At 48.2% G+C, this 20,432-nt stretch overlaps 1 protein-coding gene across 1 annotated transcript in view; it reads left to right on the forward strand.

Annotated features, from left to right (window-relative positions):
• The window catches only part of LOC134411230 (maestro heat-like repeat family member 5), a 126,730-nt gene that overhangs the window by 52,926 nt on the left and 53,372 nt on the right, over positions 1–20,432 (forward strand). The window contains exons 5-10 of the mRNA XM_063144944.1: positions 7,491–7,633; positions 8,920–9,037; positions 11,203–11,357; positions 14,939–15,067; positions 19,565–19,724; positions 20,140–20,195. Of these exons, the coding sequence (XP_063001014.1) occupies positions 7,491–7,633; positions 8,920–9,037; positions 11,203–11,357; positions 14,939–15,067; positions 19,565–19,724; positions 20,140–20,195 (761 nt within the window). The remainder of the gene's footprint in view (positions 1–7,490; positions 7,634–8,919; positions 9,038–11,202; positions 11,358–14,938; positions 15,068–19,564; positions 19,725–20,139; positions 20,196–20,432) is intronic.

The following is a 20,432-nucleotide window of genomic DNA, read 5'->3' on the forward strand; positions in this document are numbered from 1 at the left end:
TTCCAAACAGCTTAGCCCCCTCTCCAGATGCTGCTTCAAAATCAATTTCCCCACTCCTTATGAATCTCTTTCTTAATGTCCCGGATTAACACAGTCCTTGCCCGGGCTGCTTTTATCTTTCTGTAGTTCCAATAATTAATTGCTCTCTCTTTTCCAGCAAGGAGTGAAATTCACCATAAATCAAGTCAGCGTTCGCTGGGAAAGTTCTAAAAATAACACGCAATTACTGCAGTGCACAATCCAGCACAGTCCAGCACATACGCAGTTTACTTTCGCTTTCCACTCCGAAACGCTCAGAGACACTGCTTTATCACATCAGTTCCTCCACTCCTTACATCATTTCAACTCTCGCAAACATCAATAACACTGACAATTAATATTCATAGTCCTTTTCCAACATGCTCATCTGAGACTTATGTGCTTTTAAACAAGATAATTGACTTTCCCGGTTTGGCCGGTTTGAGCTTCACAATTCCCTTACCAGTTCCATGGCTGCCAGGCTCCGCCCCCTCCTTTTCTTTGTCTGACCACTTGCCTTTTAGAGCTCAGATCTTGATTTAAATCAATAAAATGCTTTTTGAACCCTCTGTCATTGTGAAAGTGGAGTCGTGCTTTGGGGCTAATTAGATCTCACCCCTGGGCGGAAGAACCTTTGTCTAACATGGTGACCTACTTGCTGCTTCCCATCCCTGCCCTAAAACACAGAAGGAGGAGGAGGACAAAGAAGGGCAACTTCTATAACGACCGGCGTGCCCCCAGCATTCCACCTAGGAAGAGGGTTCCATTGGCAGTTGGCTGAGTGACCAGGGAGAGGAGGAAGAGTCAAGAGAGCAACTTGTACAACTTGCAGTGTTTCATCTTTTCAAAATCAGCATTTGCTTACGAAGTGCCTGCCTTCACAAAAGCAATGCTCACGTGATAATAGCATAACACGGTACCAGGAGTGAACATGGAGACTTCATATAAGCTGAAGGTGACTGGAGTTTTTAAAAGAAAATAAAAGAACCACAGTTTTAAGCTTGACTGTGCTGTGAATGTGGCTGAAAGCATTTCATGCAAGAGACTGATTCCAGTATGAAGGTCTGTAGATGGAAGTCCAAGGAAAAAGCCATTTTTTTCCTCAAAGGAACGACGGTGGAATTTTGTTAGACACTCCATGTCTGACATGTCTATTGCAGTTTAAGCATAACCCAGAGTTTCATATATGACCTCAGGTAATACAATTGCTAATACAATTTCAGTTATGGGTTTTTGTAGGCTAGAGGCTCAATTCAAAGGTTAAGAAGGAAATAGTACTTTTATCATCATCATCTTCATTATAATTATTATTATTTTCATTTCTATATTGTCCAATAGCCGAAGCACAATTTATCATTGTGATATCTATTTTACAAAGATGCTTAGTGCAAAGCCTAAGCATTTGCACTAAGGATTGTCCTCTCCTCTGAAACCATGTGCGTATATTTATATATTTGATATCTCAATACTCCAAGTCTCTGATGAAGTGAGCTGTAGTCCAGGAAAGCTTATGCCATAATACAGAACTGGACAGCACATATATACTAGAAGCCAACATGGATTTGTCAGGAACAAATCCTGTCAGACTAATTTGATCTCATTTTTTGATAGGACTCCCTTGTGGACTGTGGGAATGCTGTGGACGTCATATATCTTGACTTCAGCAAAGCTTTTGACAAAGTACCATATGACATTCTGATTAACAAACTAGCTAAAAGTGGGCTAGATGGAACAACTATTAGGTGGATCCACAGTTGGCTACAGAATCGGACTCAAAGAGTACTTATCAATGGAACCTTCTCAAACTGGGGAGAGGCAATGAGTGGGGTGCCGCAGGGCTCAGTCCTGGGCCCAGTGCTCTTCAACATTTTTATTATTTATTTATTTTATTTTTATTTATTACATTTTTATACCGACCAATAGCCGAAGCTCTCTGGGCGGTTCACAAAAATTAAAACCACAATAAAACACCCAACAGGTTAAAACACAATTACGAAACACAGTATAAAAAGCACAACCAGGATAAAACCACACAGCAAAGTTGATATAAGATTAAAATACAAAGTTAAAACAGTAAAATTTAAATTTAAGTTAAAATTAAGTGTTAAAATTCTGAGTGAATAAAAAGGTCTTCAGCTGGCGACGAAAGCAGTACAGTGTAGGCGCCAGGCGAACCTCTCTGGGGAGCTCGTTCCACAACCGGGGTGCCACAGCGGAGAAAGCCCTCCTCCTAGTAGCCACCTGCCTCACTTCCTTTGGCAGGGCTCACGGAGAAGGTCCCCTGTAGATGATCTTAAGGTCCGGGTAGGTACATATGGGAGGAGGCGTTCCTTCAGATAACCTGGCCCCAAACCGTTTAGGGCTTTAAATGTCAATACCAGCACTTTGAATCGGGCCCGGACCTGGACTGGCAGCCAATGAAGCTGGAAAAGGACTGGCATAATGTGATCTCACCGGCCAGTCCCTGTTAATAACCTTGCTGCCCTATTTTGTACCAGCTGAAGCTTCCGGACCGTTTTCAAAGGCATCCCCACGTATAACGCATTGCAGTAATCCAAGCGAGAGGTTATCACCAGAGCATGGATAACTGTAGCTAGGCTATCTCTGTCCAGATAAGGGCGTAGTTGGTATATCAACCTAAGCTGATAAAAGGTGATCTTTGCCACTGAGTTCACCTGTGCCTCAAGTGACAGTTCTGGATCCAAGAGCACCCCCAAACTACAGACCCGATCCTTTAGGGAGAGTGCAACCCCGTCCAGGACAGGACAAACATCACCTCGCCGGACAGATGAACCACCCGCTAACAGTACCTCCGTCTTGTCTGGATTGAGTCTCAGTTTGTTAACCCTCATCCAGTCCATTACCGTGCCCAGGCACTGGTTCAGAACAGTCACTGCCTCACCTGGGTTTGATGAAAAGGAAAGGTAGAGCTGGGTATCATCCGCATATTGATGACACCTCAGTCCACATCTCTGGATAACCTCCCCCAGCGGCTTCATGTATATGTTAAACAGCATAGGGGATAAGATAGAGCCCTGCAGAACCCCATGGCTTAGGAGCCATGGCACAGAGCAATAATCCCCCAGCACCACCTTCTGGAATCGGCCATCCAAGTAGGAGCGGAACCACTGCAACGCAGTACCTCCAACTCCCAGCTCAGATAACCTATCCAGAAGGATACCATGGTCGATGGTATCGAAGGCCGCTGAGAGGTCCAGGAGAACCAACAGGGTCGCACTCCCCCTGTATCTCTCCCGACAGAGGTCATCCCACAGGGCGACCAAGGCAGTTTCCGTTCCAAAACCAGGCCTGAAACCCGATTGAAATGGATCTAGATAATCCGTTTCATTCAAGAGTGCCTGGAGTTGTCCTGCAACCACCCGCTCAAGCACCTTGCCCGGGAAAGGGATATTAGCCACCGGCCTGTAGTTGTTAACATCTTCCGGGTTCAGATTAGGCTTCTTCAGGCTTCTTCTTCTTCTTTTAAAGAGGCCGGCACCACTCCCTCTCTCAAGGAGGCATTTACAACCTCCTGGACCCAGCCGGCGATCCCCTCCTTATTTGATGTAATGAGCCACGAGGGGCAAGGGTCAAGCACACAAGTGGTCGACCGGACTTGGCCAAGCACCTTGTCCACATCCTCGGGCCTCAATAACTGAAACTCATCCAATAAAACTGAACCGGACGGCGCTCTGAACGCCTCTACTAGTGGAGCTGCATTAAGTGTGGTGTCCAATTCATGACGAATCTGAGCAACTTTATCTTCAAAGTGCCATGCAAACTCGTCACAGCGTGCTACCGAGGGTTTCACCATCTCTCGCCCTGGCCCAGAGTGTAACAGGCTGCAAACCACCCGGAAAAGCTCCGCCGGACGACACTGAGAAGACGCAATGCTGGTGGAAAAGAACTGCCTCTTTGCCACCCTCACCGCCACAGAGTAGGCTCGATAGTGAGCTCTAACCCATGTTCGATCAGACCCAGCACGAGTCTTCCTCCACCTGCGTTCTAGCCGTCTCCCCTCTTGCTTCATCGCCCTCAGCTCAGGTGTATACCAAGGAGCTGACCGGGCTCTGCTCAGAGAGAGAGGACGTTTGGGCGCGATCGTGTCAACCGTCCGAGTCATCTCTGCATTCCACAGAGCGACCTGGGCTTCGACAGGAGCACTGGCCATATCAGCAGGAAAATCCCCCAGAGCCCTCTGGAATCCATCGGAGTCTATTAGCCTCCGGGGGCGGACCATTTTAATAGGCCCCCCACCCTTGCAGAGGGGAAAGGCCGCCGAGAGTCTAAACCTCAATAGGAAGTGATCTGACCATGACAAGGGGGTAGATGTTAGTTCCCCCACTTCCAGATCACCATCCTCCTGTCCAGTCGAGAAAACCAGATCAAGCGTGTGCCCCTTTGCATGTGTTGGGCTGATGACATGTTGAGACAGCCCCATGGTTGTCATGGCAGCCATGAAGTCCTGAGCCGCTCCAGATACAGCAGCCTCGGCATGGAAGTTGAGATCCCCCAGAACCACCATCCTGGGGGTTCTCAACACCAGGTCCGAGACAACCTCTGTCAGCTCAGGCAGGGAGACTGTGGGGCAGCGGGGTGGACGGTACACCAGCAGAATCCCTAATCTGTCTCGAGTACCCAACACACAGTACAGACACTCAAGATCAACACTCGACTGAACAGGAAGCCTAGAGAGGGAGATTGTATTCCTATAGACCACGGCAACCCCCCCTCCCCGGCCCTCGAGTCTGTGCTGGTGCTGCACCGAGTACCCAGGAGGGCAGAGCTGGGTGAGAGCAACCCCTCCCAGTTCCCCCACCCAGGTCTCAGTGATGCATACCAGGTCAGCCCCCTCATCCACAATCAGATCATGGATGAGAGAGATTTTGTTTTGGACTGACTGGCATTCAGCAGCAGCAGCACCAGACCCGAGAGCAAGCTGATAAGGCCGCCAGGAACCATCTGGTTGGGGGAAGGACTAGAAGAGGGGATAGCTGTAAGGAATCTGTCCCCTCTTCTCCTCATCTGGCCTGTTCCTCCCCCAGCACCATACCTCCCCCTACCCGTGACCACAGTTATGCAGGCACCCCCATATTCCCCAGAGCTCCCCAGGCACATATTAAAAATTATTTAAAAATTGATTAAAAGTTTTTTGAGAAATTGCTGTTGGTTGCTGGTCTGCTGGTGTTCTCCAAAACAGGGTGGCTCCTCTGTGCGACGCAAAGTGCGGCGCCAGCGCCGAGGCGCTGCCTCTGGCCGGCTGGAGCTTTACCTGTAAGCAAGGCGGGGCACTAGTCAGCAGATGTTCAGCAGCTGGGGGAAAGAGACTGCAGAGCCCAGGCTCCTGCAGCCCCAAGGTCTTCTCTCCCCACTGCAAGCACACCCCACCTTCCTCTGGCCGGCTGGAGCTTTACCTGTAAGCAAGGCGCTCCACGGAGCCCAAGATGGGGGACACGTGGCTCAGCAATACTACAAACGAGAAAGATCTTGGAATTGTTGTAGATCACAAGCTGAATATGAGCCAACAGTGCGATATGGCTGCAAGAAAGGCAAATGCTATTTTGGGCTGCATTGATAGAAGTATAGCTTCCAAATCACGTGAGGTACTGGTTCCTCTCTATTCGGCCCTGGTTAGGCCTCATCTAGAGTATTGTGTCCAGTTCTGGGCTCCACAATTCAAGAAGGATGCAGACAAGCTGGAGCGTGTTCAGAGGAGGGCAACCAGGATGATCAGAGGTCTAGAAACAAAGTCCTATGAAGAGAGACTGAAAGAACTGGGCATGTTTAGCCTAGAGAAGAGAAGATTGAGGGGAGACATGATAGCACTCTTCAAATACTTAAAAGGTTGTCACACAGAGGAGGGCCAGGATTTCTTCTCGATCCTCCCAGAGTGCAGGACACGGAATAACGGGCTCAAGTTAAAGGAAGCCAGATTCCGGCTGCACGTCAGGAAAAACTTCCTAACTGTTAGAGCAGTGCGACGGTGGAATCAGTTACCTAGGGAGGTTGTGGGCTCTCCCACACTAGAGGCATTCAAGAGGCAGCTGGACAACCATCTGTCAGGGATGCTTTAGAGTGTATTCCTGCATTGAGCAGGGGGTTGGACTCGATGGCCTTGTAGGCCCCTTCCAACTCTGCTATTCTATGATTCTGACTAGCTCAGTGGCAAAGCATATACCTTGCATGCAAAATCCCCCACAGCAGACGCAGGTAGGGCTAGGAAAGACCCCCGACTGAAACTCTGGAGGCCGCTGCCGGTCAATAGGGACAATACTATTGGTTTATTATTCTATTTCATTTGTACCCCACTTTTCTCCCAAAACATTTGGCACTCAAGGCCAGATGGACTAGTGGTCTAACATGGTTTAAGGTATCTGCCTATGTTCCTAATGTGGATGGGTTTTGCTCAGCCAGCTCAGAATACCACCTTGCAGTAAATGATGGAAGCAATGAAATGTGGCTGTGTTAACCAAGAAAATGCCATTGCTGTAATTCGCTGCAACGAAGTTAGCATAAATGATGAGGTTCTCTTCAGAGATAGCAGGTTAGTGGTGTTTTAGTCTAAGATGTAGGGACATGGCTCATGGGAGAGCCAGTCCAAGGTTCAATCCCCAGCGGCATCTCCAGATAGGGCTGGAAACCCTATCAATGGCCCCTTTCAGACAACACGCTAAACCATGCTGATTAATCACAAAATGGTTAAGGTTTTGTGGTTAAGCAGCATGGTTTAGCGTGTTGTCTGAATGAGGCCAGTGTCGAGAATATTGGGCTAGATATTGGACCCAAGGGTCTGACTCAGGCCTTAGCTAGACCTAAGGTTTATCCCAGGATCGTCCCAGGGTCATCCCTGCCTGCACCCGGGATATCCTGTGTGTCATTTACATGAACAGGGATGACCCCGGGACGATCCCAGGATAAACCTTAGGTCTAGCTAAGGCCTCAGTCTAAGGCAGCTTCCCAGGTGTCTTGTATTCCTATAAGCCCTGTTGGAATCGATACATGAGCATGGAAATTGGATACCATTGGGCATGGAGAAATGAAAAAGGAGAACCAGAAATATTACGTGTCAGCCATAAATTATTGCTATAGTAAACTGATAATGCACCACCATTTAAATGTGCTGAATTTCAAAAACGTTTATTAGAACAGGATTTTGAACATGCCACTTCCAGTTCAGAATATCCCCTGTCCAATGGATTTGCGGAAATGTACACTGATGGTGCTATATAAATAATAATAATAATAATAATAATAATAATAATAATAATAATAATAATAACCACCAGAGGATTTACAAGCTGATCCATATTGGGCCCAGTCACATTATAAAACTACTTCTGTAGAAATAGGATGATAATCCTCAGATGTGGAGATGTGTGATCCCCCCCAGTGACCCTGCATTGTTTGCAGGAACCCTTCCTGCTCCAAACCCACGGATCAGCTGTGTGCTCCACGTGACTTCCCGTCTCCAGGGGGCATCCTAAGGGTGCAACTGCTGCTGCTGCCCTCGGCCTGGGCAAACTGGGACTTCCAGGCCGTCATGCCAGTGCTGACACTGACTGTGATGAATGGATTCAGCCGTGATTGTGATGTCACATATGACATAAAGCACCTTGTAATGAGCTAGAGTTGCCCACAAAGGTCTGGAAAATTTCTGCTTTTGAGTCAAGACGAAATTGAAGGTTGAGTCAAGACGAAATTTACCAGAGAACATGACTTTCTGTGGAAGGTGATGTGTGCCCCAGGGTTCGGGTTTTACATCCTAGATGACTGACAAATCTTTGGGCCTGCAGAGCTTGCCGAGAGAGGAGGAAGCCCCACAATTAGGAGCAAGGCCCTGCTGCTGGGTGGAGCAAATGCCACAATCCGGTGTCTTTACAGCCCATTTGTTTTAACAGGATTTAGATACGCTTGATTGTGTGCTGTGCCCACACAAAAAAGGGGGAGTGTTAACCTCTGTTTAAGATCTGTTTGATAGGTTGTGAAGTTGCGTTGATGCGTCTAAAACACTGAAGTCTAGACTAGTTTGCGTTTTAAGCCTTCCTGCCTTATAATTAATAAGTCCCCCCACCCCTATAGATAGGTTCTATAAAGTTATCAGTCTTCATAGAACCCAGCCGGTAAATAAAATCCTGGCTGGAACAGATTGGTAGAAGTTCAGGCCTAGCTGGTCTACTTGGAGAGAAGCGAAGGGCTTTATGTATGTATGTATTAAAATATTTGTATCCCAGCCTATATTATTGAGATCTCGGCGGCGTACAGATAATATCAATTCAAACAGTATAAAACGATACATAAATTACACAGCTAAACATGTATTAAACCATTAACAAATACCAGTAAAACCCAAATAAAACTGCATGCAGCTTTAGGGAAATTAGCCCTCAAAGGCACTGATAAAAAGCCACATTTTAACTTGGCACCGAAACGAAGCTAGCGTCTGGACCAGTTGGGCCTCCCAGGGGAGAGCCTTCCATAACTGGGTTGCCACAACAGAGAAGGATTTGCAATAATGACAAGAACCACAAAAGTAAAATTGTACGTAGCGGGATAGTGCCCTCCAAACCTGGCTCCCTCATTACCGGGGAAGTTTATGCTGGTCAGCCCTTGCTAGGCCATCCCTAGCACAAACATGGCTTTAGCCTGATCTTACATCTATTGCACAACTGAACAACGAGGGCTCCATAAATTAGTATTGATACCTTACTGGGTTCGCCTGCCTGCCCTGCAGTCCCACCAGCCTATTTCGGTTTCTCTTGAAAGCTACGATGACCTTTACTGTCAGTTTACAACATGGAGGATTTTGGAAACCTCTAATTAATCTTTTAGAAATGTGATCCCTTGCCAAGAAAGGCCTATTTAATGTCTCAATTTTGTTTCAGGCTCCGCTCATTCTTCAAGAGAGTCAGGCATAGGAAGAACAGGATTTGTCACCATGAAGAGGAGTGCAGCAGAAGCACAGACAGCTCCCAGCAAAAAGAAAAGGCCAAGCCTCAGAAGGAGGAGCTGGATGAAAATGGTGAGACTCTTGTGGGGACTGAGAAGAGGTCAAGGAGGCTCCGTGCTTAAAGGATCGTGGGCACAGGGCTCCCACAGGAAGAGGAAGGGAGCACCCACGTGGTTAGGCAGTGGTTCAACAGGAAGGCGGCAGGCAGTTCCTGGCCTGCGGGAGGCCTCAGCTAGCCCAAGGGCCCGGGATCCCTCTGTGAGGCAACAAGCAGGAGTCATCATTTCCCCCATTATTTATGTATTGATCTCCTGTGTGCCAATCTAGAGGTTCTCAGAGCGACTTACAATAAGAATGTCAAAAATAACAAACTCAATGAGCAGTAACAACAAAAATTAGAAGACAGCAAGCAACGTAGCCTATGAAAGCAGAATTAAAATTGTCAGGGGGGAAATAAGGCTGATACCACAACTGCACCTGGGAATTGTCTAGGAGCCGTTGCGGCTGTTTCAAGACTGGCGTATATGTGTGTTTCATACCCAGTCCCTGTCAGTAATCCAGCTGCAGCATTTGCAACCAATTAGTTCCTGCACCAAAGCAAGATTGGACCTTTGGCTGGGACCCTGCACCGCTCTGTGCTGCTCAGTGGTGCAGGCTGTGCTTGGGAGCAGGCAAAGGAAGTAGAGAGTCTAGCAGAAACGCCCGTGTCTTTTCATTATTGCAGGGTTTCCCCTGGGTTTGGGTCAAATGGATAAAGATGAGAAGTCAATTAGACTGGAATTTTGGATGTCAAGAAGTTATCTCACCACAGCAAACATGCCTCATTTTTTAGCTATCCTACTGTCAACGTGGTCTGTAGCTACCAGAAACTGCCAACACACACACCCCCTTTGGTCAAGACTATCACCCCAGAATCAATTGGGCCAGAGGCATTTGGCTCTGTCTTAATAAACACTCTGCCCAAGGCTGGGGTTCAGCCCTTGTCTACTGTGATTTTGAGTTCCCATTTCAATCTCTGCACAGAAGGTCCAGTCTCACAGGTACTGATGATGATCACTTGGACGTGTTCTACTGCTTTCAATAGGTCTAAGTTGTAACTTTTTATTCATTCATTTATTCATTCATTCAAGGTGGCAACTATCAAACCTAAAACCAATACAAACCTCCTAGATTTTTTTATTACTAAAGAAGAGTGGTAGAATAACGCCACATTTGCAGTCGTTCAAGAGGTCCCCAAAAAAGAACCATACAAAATCACAGACATGATGCTGTCTTTGTAGCCTGTGTCTCTATACTAGGCTAAGTAGACCTTCAGCTTGTTCTGATTCAGAAAGGCAAATCTTGTGATTATAGAACGTTTATTGATTCACTCATAAAAAAATTCCAAGGTGGCTCAAAGAAACGGCAAAATTGACTATCAGTTTGCAGTCGGGTATTTGCCTTAAGGACTGGTGTCTAGTTAAATATGAGGAAGCAGAGAATAGAAGAAATGCTCAGTTTTCACACTGTGTGTGTGTGTGTGTGTGTGTGTGTGTGTGTGTGTGTGTGTGTAAACAGTGGGGTCCCCCCTCCCCCAAGGATCTGTGTTGGGGCCTTTGCTTTTTAACTTGTTCACAAATTATCAGGGGTAAGGGGGTGAGCAAGGGCAGGGCCAAGTCTGCAGATGACACTAAAGGAGAAACTGACCAGGAAACTGACCAGGTCATGGTGGACAAGCTCAATCAAAATGCCAGCCTGATGTGTGCAGCAGCTGTGAAGAAAGGTGGACTCCATGCTAGGGATTATTAGGAGAGGAACTGAAAATAAAACTGGCATTATCATAATGGTGCGAACATGGTCACTATGTCCTGGTCACTGCACCCCAAGAAAAATATTGTAGAGCTGGAGAAAAGTTAAAATATTTGGGGCTGTTTCATTTAGGAAAATGCAATTGAGGGGGAACATGGTAGGGGGGTGTTTAAGTATGTGCAGTGTAGAAAAGTGGGTAAGTTTTACTAGAACCCAGCAGGGTCATCCAGTGAAGCCAGATGGTGGGAGATTCTGAACAGACCAAAGGAAGGCCTTCTTCAAACAGCACATGGTTAAACTATGAGATGTCGTGATAGCCACAAATTGGGATGGCTTTAAAAGGGGACTGGACAAATTCATGGAGGAAGAGTTAAGGCTATCTCTACTCATCTTGGTGGCTACAGTATGTACCATTTGCTGACCTAAGCTCTGTTCTTCCTCTTTGGCAGAATCACAGATCTGTTTTTTCAACTTGAGGAATCTCAGAGAAGGAAATGGCCCTTCCCTGGTGCAAGAGTCCACAGACAACCTGTGTGCCTTGGCTGAGACCAAGGTGGCCGGGGTCCTGCGGGCCATCTGCAAGTACCGCCAGAGCATCCACAAGGTAGGGGCCCCCTTTGGCGCTCTTTGGGCCTCTTTCAGCTGGTTCTTTGCCTGTTTGTTTTAATGCTGCTCAAAAGTGAATTGGGGATTAGAGGGCAGACGCATGACATCTCAAACCATCTCGCTGTCTATGTTTTTCGTTCTCATCCTGACTTTCTCTTGGGCCAATTCCTATCCCATATCTAGTGGGAAGGTCCCTCAAAAAAGAGGGATGGTCAGCTTCTTTTTTGGCAACTGGGGGGCTGTGTCCATAGGGTTGCTTGGGTGCATGGTGAGGTGCTTGGCGCCACATGATGTCGTGGCCAGCACGCACCCAACCAGCGGCGTCCACCTTGGAAAACCACAGTATCACTATCACAGAGTCATTTCACTGTGTTCCTTTTAGTTGAAGCAGCTTCCATGCGCTTGCTGTGCCATGTGCCCCCGCTCGCCTGCATTAAATCCTGGGTGTGCCTCTGTAACCTGACTGTGACATGTTCAAGGGATGCAGGTGCCCCTCCCCTTATCAGTCCTTTTCCTAGCCCATTCCATTGGGAGCCTTCATTAGGCACTTCCTTATGGCTGCCTTACTTCGCTTCTCTGATGTTGTGTTACTTCGTTTCGCTTCTCTGCTGTTTAGAGTAAATAAGGTAGAAAGTTATAACTCAGTGACAGTTTGCTAGCATGGGGCGAATTTGGGGTGGAGGGTGCACTCAAGGAGTGGGGCTGCCCCTTCACCCTCATCAGTCCTTTTTCTAGCCCATTCCATTGTTATTTAGATTCTCTGATGCTGTCCTACTTTGCTTCTCTGATGCTGTGCATTTCTGGAGGGAGCTTATATTCTTTACTTTGCTGTTACCAGCTGCGCATCTCCGGTTTATAAAACTAGAGATCTGCCGCATTAGTTCATTCCCATTCCCATTCCTACAATGTAGCAGGGGGAGCCTGGAGAGGAGTGGGCAATAAGCCTTTCTCATGGATGACTTTGGTTCTACCCCATCCCTACCCAGAAGTATGTTTTTCCAGGCTCTGCAAAACCAGGTTTTAAGGACGACTGGCTCCACCATGTAACACTAATGAAGTAGAGCCGGTTTCATCATACTAGCACATGTCCTGGGCTCAGGGTCTCACTGGAATTCATCGGCCCATGGGAGAATCCCCCTGACACACACCAGTTCATAGAGATCTGCTTGGGATGGTGTCCCTGCTGATCAGAAGAATCAGTCCAACCCCGTTTCGAGGTGTGGGACCTACCCTTGTGCACTCTTGCCAGAAGGCGTTGGTGTGCCTGAGGTCTTGTGGGGGCAAATGAAAACTTCTCTTTCCGAGGGGCTGTGGCATCCACTGCTGGTCCAATGAGCTAGAGAGGGACACCTTGATCCACCCATGAAGGACCGGGGCAGCAGAAGCGCCGAATCAGCCCCTTCCCCTCCTCAGAGCGGGGCATGCCCAGAGTGCTGCCCCGCTGCACTGGGCAAGGGTGTGGGTGCAGCAGAAGCACAAGCCCTCCCGCCACCTGAAGTGAGGAGGCACCACTGGGCACCCCCAGCGGCTGCCCCTGTGGTCACAACCCCCCTGCAGCGGCTGTCCTCCCTCCCTTTGGCTCCATGTAACCCCTCTGAGCGAGCCAAAGCGCCTGCTTCCTGGAGAGCCACGGCAGTCACTCTTGCAGCCAAAGTGGCCCTCCAGAGAGCCCGCCTGCCTGCCTGCCTGCCCACCCACCTGCCCACTGGCTCTCTCCAAGTGGGCTCTTAAAAGGAGCCAGAGGGGGGCAGGTCCCCCAGAGCAGCCACCCACCTTCTGCCTCACTTGGAGGATGCCCTGAGAGAGAAAAGGAGGGTGGGCAGCTGCTGGAGGAGCCTCACCAGCCACGGTATTGGCCACCATGGGTGAGCAGGGCTGGCGGGGGTCTCTGGACCACCTGCTAGTGCCACCACCTCGCTCCAGTGAAGAGCAGTGGGGACCCCTCCTGGTGGGGAGGGGGAGTGCACCATGTGCTGCTCCTCCCGCTCCGCCACGTAGGGGGTCACCCTGCCTCTTGAGAGGGCTGGCCCTGTTTGGGTGGGATGCGCGCATGAGAGCGCCTGCGCACTGGCTTAGCACCATCGATTGCAGCTGGGATGGCTCTGGGTCTGCTCCTCCTCCAGGCCAGCAGAGTAGCTAAACTCAGCGCGAGGAGTTTGCTTGCATGCGGCCAATACGTGCAGCTGTTTGGGGGCGGGGGGCGAATCCATCAAAGCATCAGCTGTTACTCAAGACCATAATAACCCAGCTCCATTCTTTAAGTTCAAAATTCCATATTAGAGTAAAACCTTTCAGACCAGTAAAGGGGTGGGACTCATCCATGGCTTGCTGTGCCCAGTCCTGCAAGCCCCGAACAAGAAAAGAACCGGATATTACAAGCTAGACATAAGGTGATGCCTTATAGGCCCCTTCCGACTCTACTGTTCCTTGATTCTGTGTGCATCATTAGATTTTGCTTGATTTAAAAAACACAAAACACACCCCAAATAAATAAAAGCTGTGGGAAGAAGGAGAGCCCAGTTGGAACCATGCTAGGTGGGGCCTTCACAGTTTGACTTCATCATAGTCCTGATCTGAATCAGAGGGACAGGAGCGCTATTTGCCCTGGGAGGAAACCATCCATAAAAGGAAGCAACAGTGGTGGTATCTCTTAAGTGTTCTTAAGAGTGGGGGCAACTCCAGGCGTAAGACAGGACACAGAGGGAGAAAGGGTAGGGTCTTTTGAGGCAGCAGCAGGAGACCTTTGGACAGCTGAGGGAGAGACCTTCACAGGCATGCCTGAAAGAGAGACAGTGGGAGAGATGGTGGGGTGGGGGTTAGGCCATGCATGGCCTTGGAGGTCAGGGCAAAGGGTTTGGGCTGGATCCGGCAGCAGACAGGGAGCCTGTGTAGCGATTTAAGGAGAGGCATGTTGGCAAGATCAGTGGCCAATGGACCATGCTGAGACCATGGGGGAAAGACCAGAGGGTTAGGAAACAAGTCCTAGGAGGCAAGGTGGAAAGAACTGGGTATGTTTAGCTTGCAGGGGGGGGGGGAGGGTGGCAGGATAGCACGGTCTTCAAAGACCTGAATGCAGCTGGGACTCTGTTCTCTGATGCTCCGGAGGACAGAACTCGATCTAACAGGTCTAAGTTACAGGAGGGTAGATTTCGGATGAAGATTGCCTGTGTTGAACAGGGGGTTGGACTAGATGGCCACCAAGGCCCCTTTCAACTGTTATGGTTCAGTTATCTGTGATACTATGAGGTTTATGCTCACATTGGGGCTCTTTGGTTTATCCTCTGTGTGCATTGATTTGGAAATTCTTCAAATGTTTGAAAGTTGTATCATGTTGCATTTTAAGGTTTTAATATTTGCATTTTATCATGTGAACCCCCAGAGAGCTTTAGTTATTGGACAGTATAGAAATGTAATAAAATAATAATAATAATAATAATAATAATAATAATAATAATAATAATAAGGCTTGTGCTCAGACCGATGCTGTACCTTCTGTGTGTCTGTGTGTCTGTGTGTCCCCACCCACAGCACTTCACATAACCCTGTTGTTTCCCTTTTGTGTTCCCTTCCATTCTGTAGATTTCTCCAAAGCATCGCTTGTGCATTAATCAGATCCTGCAAGCTGTGATCAAGTCAGCCAGTAGCATAGACTACAAACTGGCTAACGTCCTCATCAAACTGGCCGCTGAAGATATGCTGAGGACCACGGTAAGAGCCAAGATGACAAAACAGATGCCAAAAGTGGCCCTTCCAAGAAATTCCTGACATGTATGGGTGATAGCTTTCTCCTACAGAAAGTGGAGGAAGGAACTAGAGGATCGGCAATCCTTGACTTGATATTGACCAATAGGGATGACTTAGTGGATAAAGTGGCAGTTACGGGAACTCTGGGGGAAAGTGACCACGTCATACTTGAAATCTTGATTATGAAGGAGACAAAAGTTGAGTGTAGGCATACACGTACTCTGGATTTTAGGAAAGCTGATTTTAATAAACTCAGAACTATGATAACTAAGGTCCCGTGGCAAATGAGCCTAATGAGAAAGGGAGTGCAGGATGGGTGGGAGTATCTAAAAAATGAAATTTTAAAGGCACAGTTACAAACAATTCCAACAAGGGGAAAAGATAGAAGACAACAGAGGAAACCAATGTGGCTCCACAAAAAGCTTAGAGATGACCTAAAAACAAAAAAGGATACATATAGGAAGTGGAAGGAAGGCCAGGCTACAAAAGAAGAGTACAGACAAGTGGCGCAGAAGTGCCGAAATGACGTCAGGAAGGCTAAAGCTCAGAATGAGCTGAGATTAGCGAGGGATGCTAAAAGCAATAAAAAGGCTTTCTTCAGATATGTGAGTAGTAAAAGACAGAGGAAAGAAATGGTGGTTCAACTGCTTATGGCAAATTGATAACAGACGACAAAGGATGGCAAATTGATAACAGACGACAAAGAAAAGGCTGAAGTGCTCAATTCCTACTTTGCCTCTGTCTTCTCCCAAAAGCGGGTCTATGACCCCCCTGGAGAAAGTGAGGCAGAAGTTGAGGGGGCAGGATTGCAATTTGAGATTGATAAACAAATGGTCAAAGAACACCTAATTTCCTTGAATGAGTTCAAATCTCCAGGGCCCGATGAACTGCATCCTAGAGTAATGAAGGAGCTAGCGGAAGAACTCTCAGAACCTTTGTCTATTATCTTTGCAAAATCATGGAAGATGGGTGAGGTGCCGGACGACTGGAGGAGGGCTAACGTTGTCCCTATCTTCAAAAAGGGCAAAAAGGAGGAACCTGGGAACTACAGACCAGCCAGTCTGACATCCATCCCTGGGAAAATTCTGGAGCAGTTTATAAAGAAAATCTGTAAACACCTTGAAATCAATGCGGTGATCACTAGAAGCCAATATGGATTTGTCAGGAACAAGTCCTGTCAGACTAATTTGATCTCTTTTTTTGATCGGGTAACCTCCCTTGTGGACTGTGGGAATGCTGTGGATGTCATATATCTTGACTTCAGCAAAGCTTTTGACAAAGTGCCCCATGATATTCTGATTAACAAACTAGCTAAAAGCGGGCTAGATGCAACAACTATTAGGTGGGTTCACAGTTGGCTACAGAATCGGACTCAAAGAGTACTTATCAATGGAACCTTCTCAAACTGGGGAGAGGCAACGAGTGGGGTACCGCAGGGCTCAGTCCTGGGCCCAGTGCTCTTCAAAAAAATTATTAATGATTTGGACAAGGAGGTGCAGGGAACGCTTATCAAATTTGCAGATGACACCAAATTGGGTGGGATAGCTAATACCCTGGAAGACAGAAACAAACTTCAACGTGATCTTGATAGGCTAGAGTGCTGGGCTGAAAACAACAGAATGAAATTTAATAGGAACAAATGCCAAGTTCTACATTTAGGAAATAGAAACCAAAGGCAGTTACAAGATGGGGGATACTTGGCTCAGCAATACTACAAACGAGAAAGATCTTGGAATTGTTGTAGATCACAAGCTGAATATGAGCCAACAGTGCAATATGGGTGCAAGAAAGGCAAATGCTATTTTGGGCTGCATTAATAGAAGTATAGCTTCCAAATCACATGAGGTACTGGTTACTCTCTATTGCGTCCAGTTCTGGGCTCCACACTTCAAGAAGGACGCAGACAAGCTGGAGTGTGTTCAGAGGAGGGCAACCAGGATGATCAGGGGTCTGGAAACAAAGCCCTATGAAGAGAGACTGAAGGAACTGGGCATGTTTAGCCTGGAGAAGAGAAGATGGAGGGGAGACATGAGAGCACTCTTCAAATACTTAAAAGGTTGTCACACAGAGGAGGGCCAGGATCTCTTCTCGATCCTCCCAGAGTGCAGGACACGGAATAACGGGCTCAAGATAAAGGAAGCCAGATTCCAGCTGGACATCAGGAAAAACCTCCTGACTGTTAGAGCAGTACGACAATGGAATCAGTTGCCTGGTGAGGTTGTGGGCTCTCCCACACTAGAGGCCTTCAAGAGGCAGCTGGACAACCATCTGTCAGGGATGCTTTAGGGTGGATTCCTGCATTGAGCAGGGGGTTGGACTCGATGGCCTTGTAGGCCCCTTCCAACTTTGCTATTCTATGATTCTATGAAATATAGAGTGAGGCTCTTCTTCCCGCTCCATCCAACTAGCTTGTTTCCCAAACTTGAGCAGGTATATCTGAGATTCACCAGGGGGCGATCGACACCCGCGATTGGGTGCGAAAGGAGAGCAGCTTGAGGCCCTTTGCCACATCGTGGCCAGTCCACAGCCATCCAGCCACTTCCCTCTTGAGAAGCTGCATTTTCTCTGAAAGTCCTTTTACTCCAATCTTTTTACTGCAACCAATATGCTTCTAGTAAGAAGCTCCTGTATTCTGAAATCAGCATGTATTTATACAATTTTTTGTGTAGAAGTTACCTCATAACTAATGTTATCAACTGTCCCATAAATTAGGGCTTACATCTCATTGTTGTTAAACATTCCTTTAAAAATTGGAATGTTCATATAGGTGTTTCACGTACACCTTTCTGGCTTGATGACATCAATTTTTAATTATACCTTCCAGATAATTTCCTTTACTCAAAATTTGCTAATTAAACTTCAGTCTATATTTTTTTCTAGACAAGCTTTTTGATGTGTATTCCTTACACAATATTTTTTGCTCAATAATTGATAAGCAGAAATTTTAAGTACACTTTTGACCTGGAATAATAAGACAGCCTCATACCTGTTCATTACTCAAATATCTTTTTGGCCTGAGTGATTGGCCTTTATATCAGCATTCTCTCTTTGAATACTATCCAGGTCATTTTGACCATTATTTCATGCCAGTTCCTCTAATGATGTTCTTAAAAGCCATGCTGGATCAGACCAAAGGCCTGTCTAGTCCATCATTCGGTGTGCACAGTGGCCAGCCAGGTGCCCCAGTGCGAAGCTTGCTAGGAAGACACGGGTGAATAGCACCCTCCCACTTGCATTCCCCAGAAACCTGGATGGAGAGAAATCCTGCCTCCAGTACTGGAGGTAATGTGCAGCCATCCTGACTGCAAGCCATGGATAGCCGCCTCTGCCTCCTCCTCCTCCTCCTCTTCCTCCTCCTCCATGGATTTCAAGACATGCAAGTTGGCAGGCCATCACTACAACTTGTGATAGCAACGTCCACAATTGACTTTGTGTGCTGTATGAAGAAGTTCTTCTCCAGAGGCTCATGGAGGGCATTCCGTGCCTGTGAGCTGGTGCCTCCCCCAGGAATACCCAGTCAGGGCCGGTCGTTGCTTCCTGCCCTCCCTGCCCAGTGAGACGTACAGTCATGGGGAGACGGGACTGATGGGGCTCCCCAGAGCTCAGGGCCCCTCGCTTCGACTGACCCAGAGCACCTCTGTCTTGTCTGGATGGAGTTTCAGTCATTGCTCGAGCGGGGAATCAGGCCAAAGCCACCGTGCAGAAAGGGGCAGCACCTGCCGGCCAGCCTTTCTCCAGGGACCCTCCTCCTAAGCCTGAGGTGCCGCCTTTTCCAGCCAGAGTGGGCCGACCCTTCCAAAGCGCCGCTGGGTCGCAGGCCGGCTGATAGGCTCTGTTCACTCCCAAGCAAAGCAGCGGAGCTTCTGGGGCTTCCGGGCATCAGTGCCCCCCTTCCCCCACCCCCCCCGGGCAAGTGTCTATTTTCAGTGGTGACACCAAGTTAGGGAATCCCTTTCCCAAATTCCTGCCTGGCACCTATGTTGTGCTTTTGCCTCAAAACTTTTTAAGCTTCTAATGTTAAAAAAAAAAAACCACTTTTGGTTTTTTCAAAACTTTTCTGAAGTTTTGAAATTTCTGGTGAGTTTGCTATAGTGACTGGTTATAGGCTGTGTTAGATTTTATGGCTTTCTAGTCTTCTTGGTATATTTGATAGTTTCATCTTTTATTGTAAGCCAATAAAATATGTTTTGATAATTGGGTAGCCTAAGAATGTGGTTAGGAAAGGAATAGGCTAGTGTGACTCCACCACTCCAGCAGGGCAAGAGTCCCGTCCACTCAGAGGAGCGGCGCTGTGGCTATTGCTGTGCCACGTTCCACCCGACTCCGTTGCTCAGGAGAAGCCATTGCTGGCAAGAGCAGACACGAGAGGCGGGTGCTGCCGGTGCCGGCAGTGCGTGCAACTCTCAGATTGCCCCCAGCGTGACGCTTCTGCCTCCCCCCCCTCCCCCCCGGTTGCTGCAGGATCTTCAGGACCTGTATCAGGACGCGGCTGGTGACATCCTGGTGGCCTTGTGGAGCCACTTCCCGGCAGACGTGTTGACCAAGCTCCTGGAGGGCTTCCGAGGCCGGGTGCTCCCGTACCGTAGCATCCTCTGTGTCTTGGGGAAACTGGCAAACAAAGGTACAAACCACCATTCTCCCAGAGACCCTTGCGCTGAGTCCGCTTGTCGTGGGAACAGGGTTGATCTAATTCAAAGGGCCTCCTCTGTTTGGGATCAGGGTTGCTCCGAGGAAGCTGGGGTGGCAGGCGGGGACGGGCTGTGAAATGCCTGTGCAGCCCAGTGGGACTGGTACAGCAGCTCAGCCAAGGGTCCGCCTGCTGTATCAGCAGGCATATTTATTTTGCACAGTCCAGCGGGCACGTTGGACGTTTGAGCTCTGACTTTGTAAATCCTTGAGCCATAAGCTTGTAGAGTGCCATCAGCATTGAGCCTATGCTGGAAAGGAAGGCCCCTTCTCCACAGAGCCATCTAAGGCCACCCATAATATCTGTTGCGCACCTTGGCCCTGAACGATTCCCTTCCTCACCTGCACAGCTTTCACCGAGAGTGACACCTTCAAGATCGACGTGTGGGAGCAGAAGCTGGTGGAGGTATGGTGAGGGCTCTTCTTCCTTGGCCAGGTTCCCACTGAATCTGGCCTGGGCTTTTTCCCACCTTGGAAAAGGGGCCAGGAGTTATTAGCGGGCACAGGCAGGAGGCGGGTGCATCGCTGAGTCCTCCTGCATTGCCATGGCCAGCGAGGGCTTGCAATGGTCTCCGTCCCTCACCACAGTTCTGAGCCCATTGGAGTTTCGTGCTATGTGACTTGGGGACACCACCACCACCCG

This window comes from Elgaria multicarinata, chromosome 19 (assembly GCF_023053635.1).
Source record: "Elgaria multicarinata webbii isolate HBS135686 ecotype San Diego chromosome 19, rElgMul1.1.pri, whole genome shotgun sequence".
NCBI classification, from domain to species: domain Eukaryota; kingdom Metazoa; phylum Chordata; class Lepidosauria; order Squamata; family Anguidae; genus Elgaria; species Elgaria multicarinata.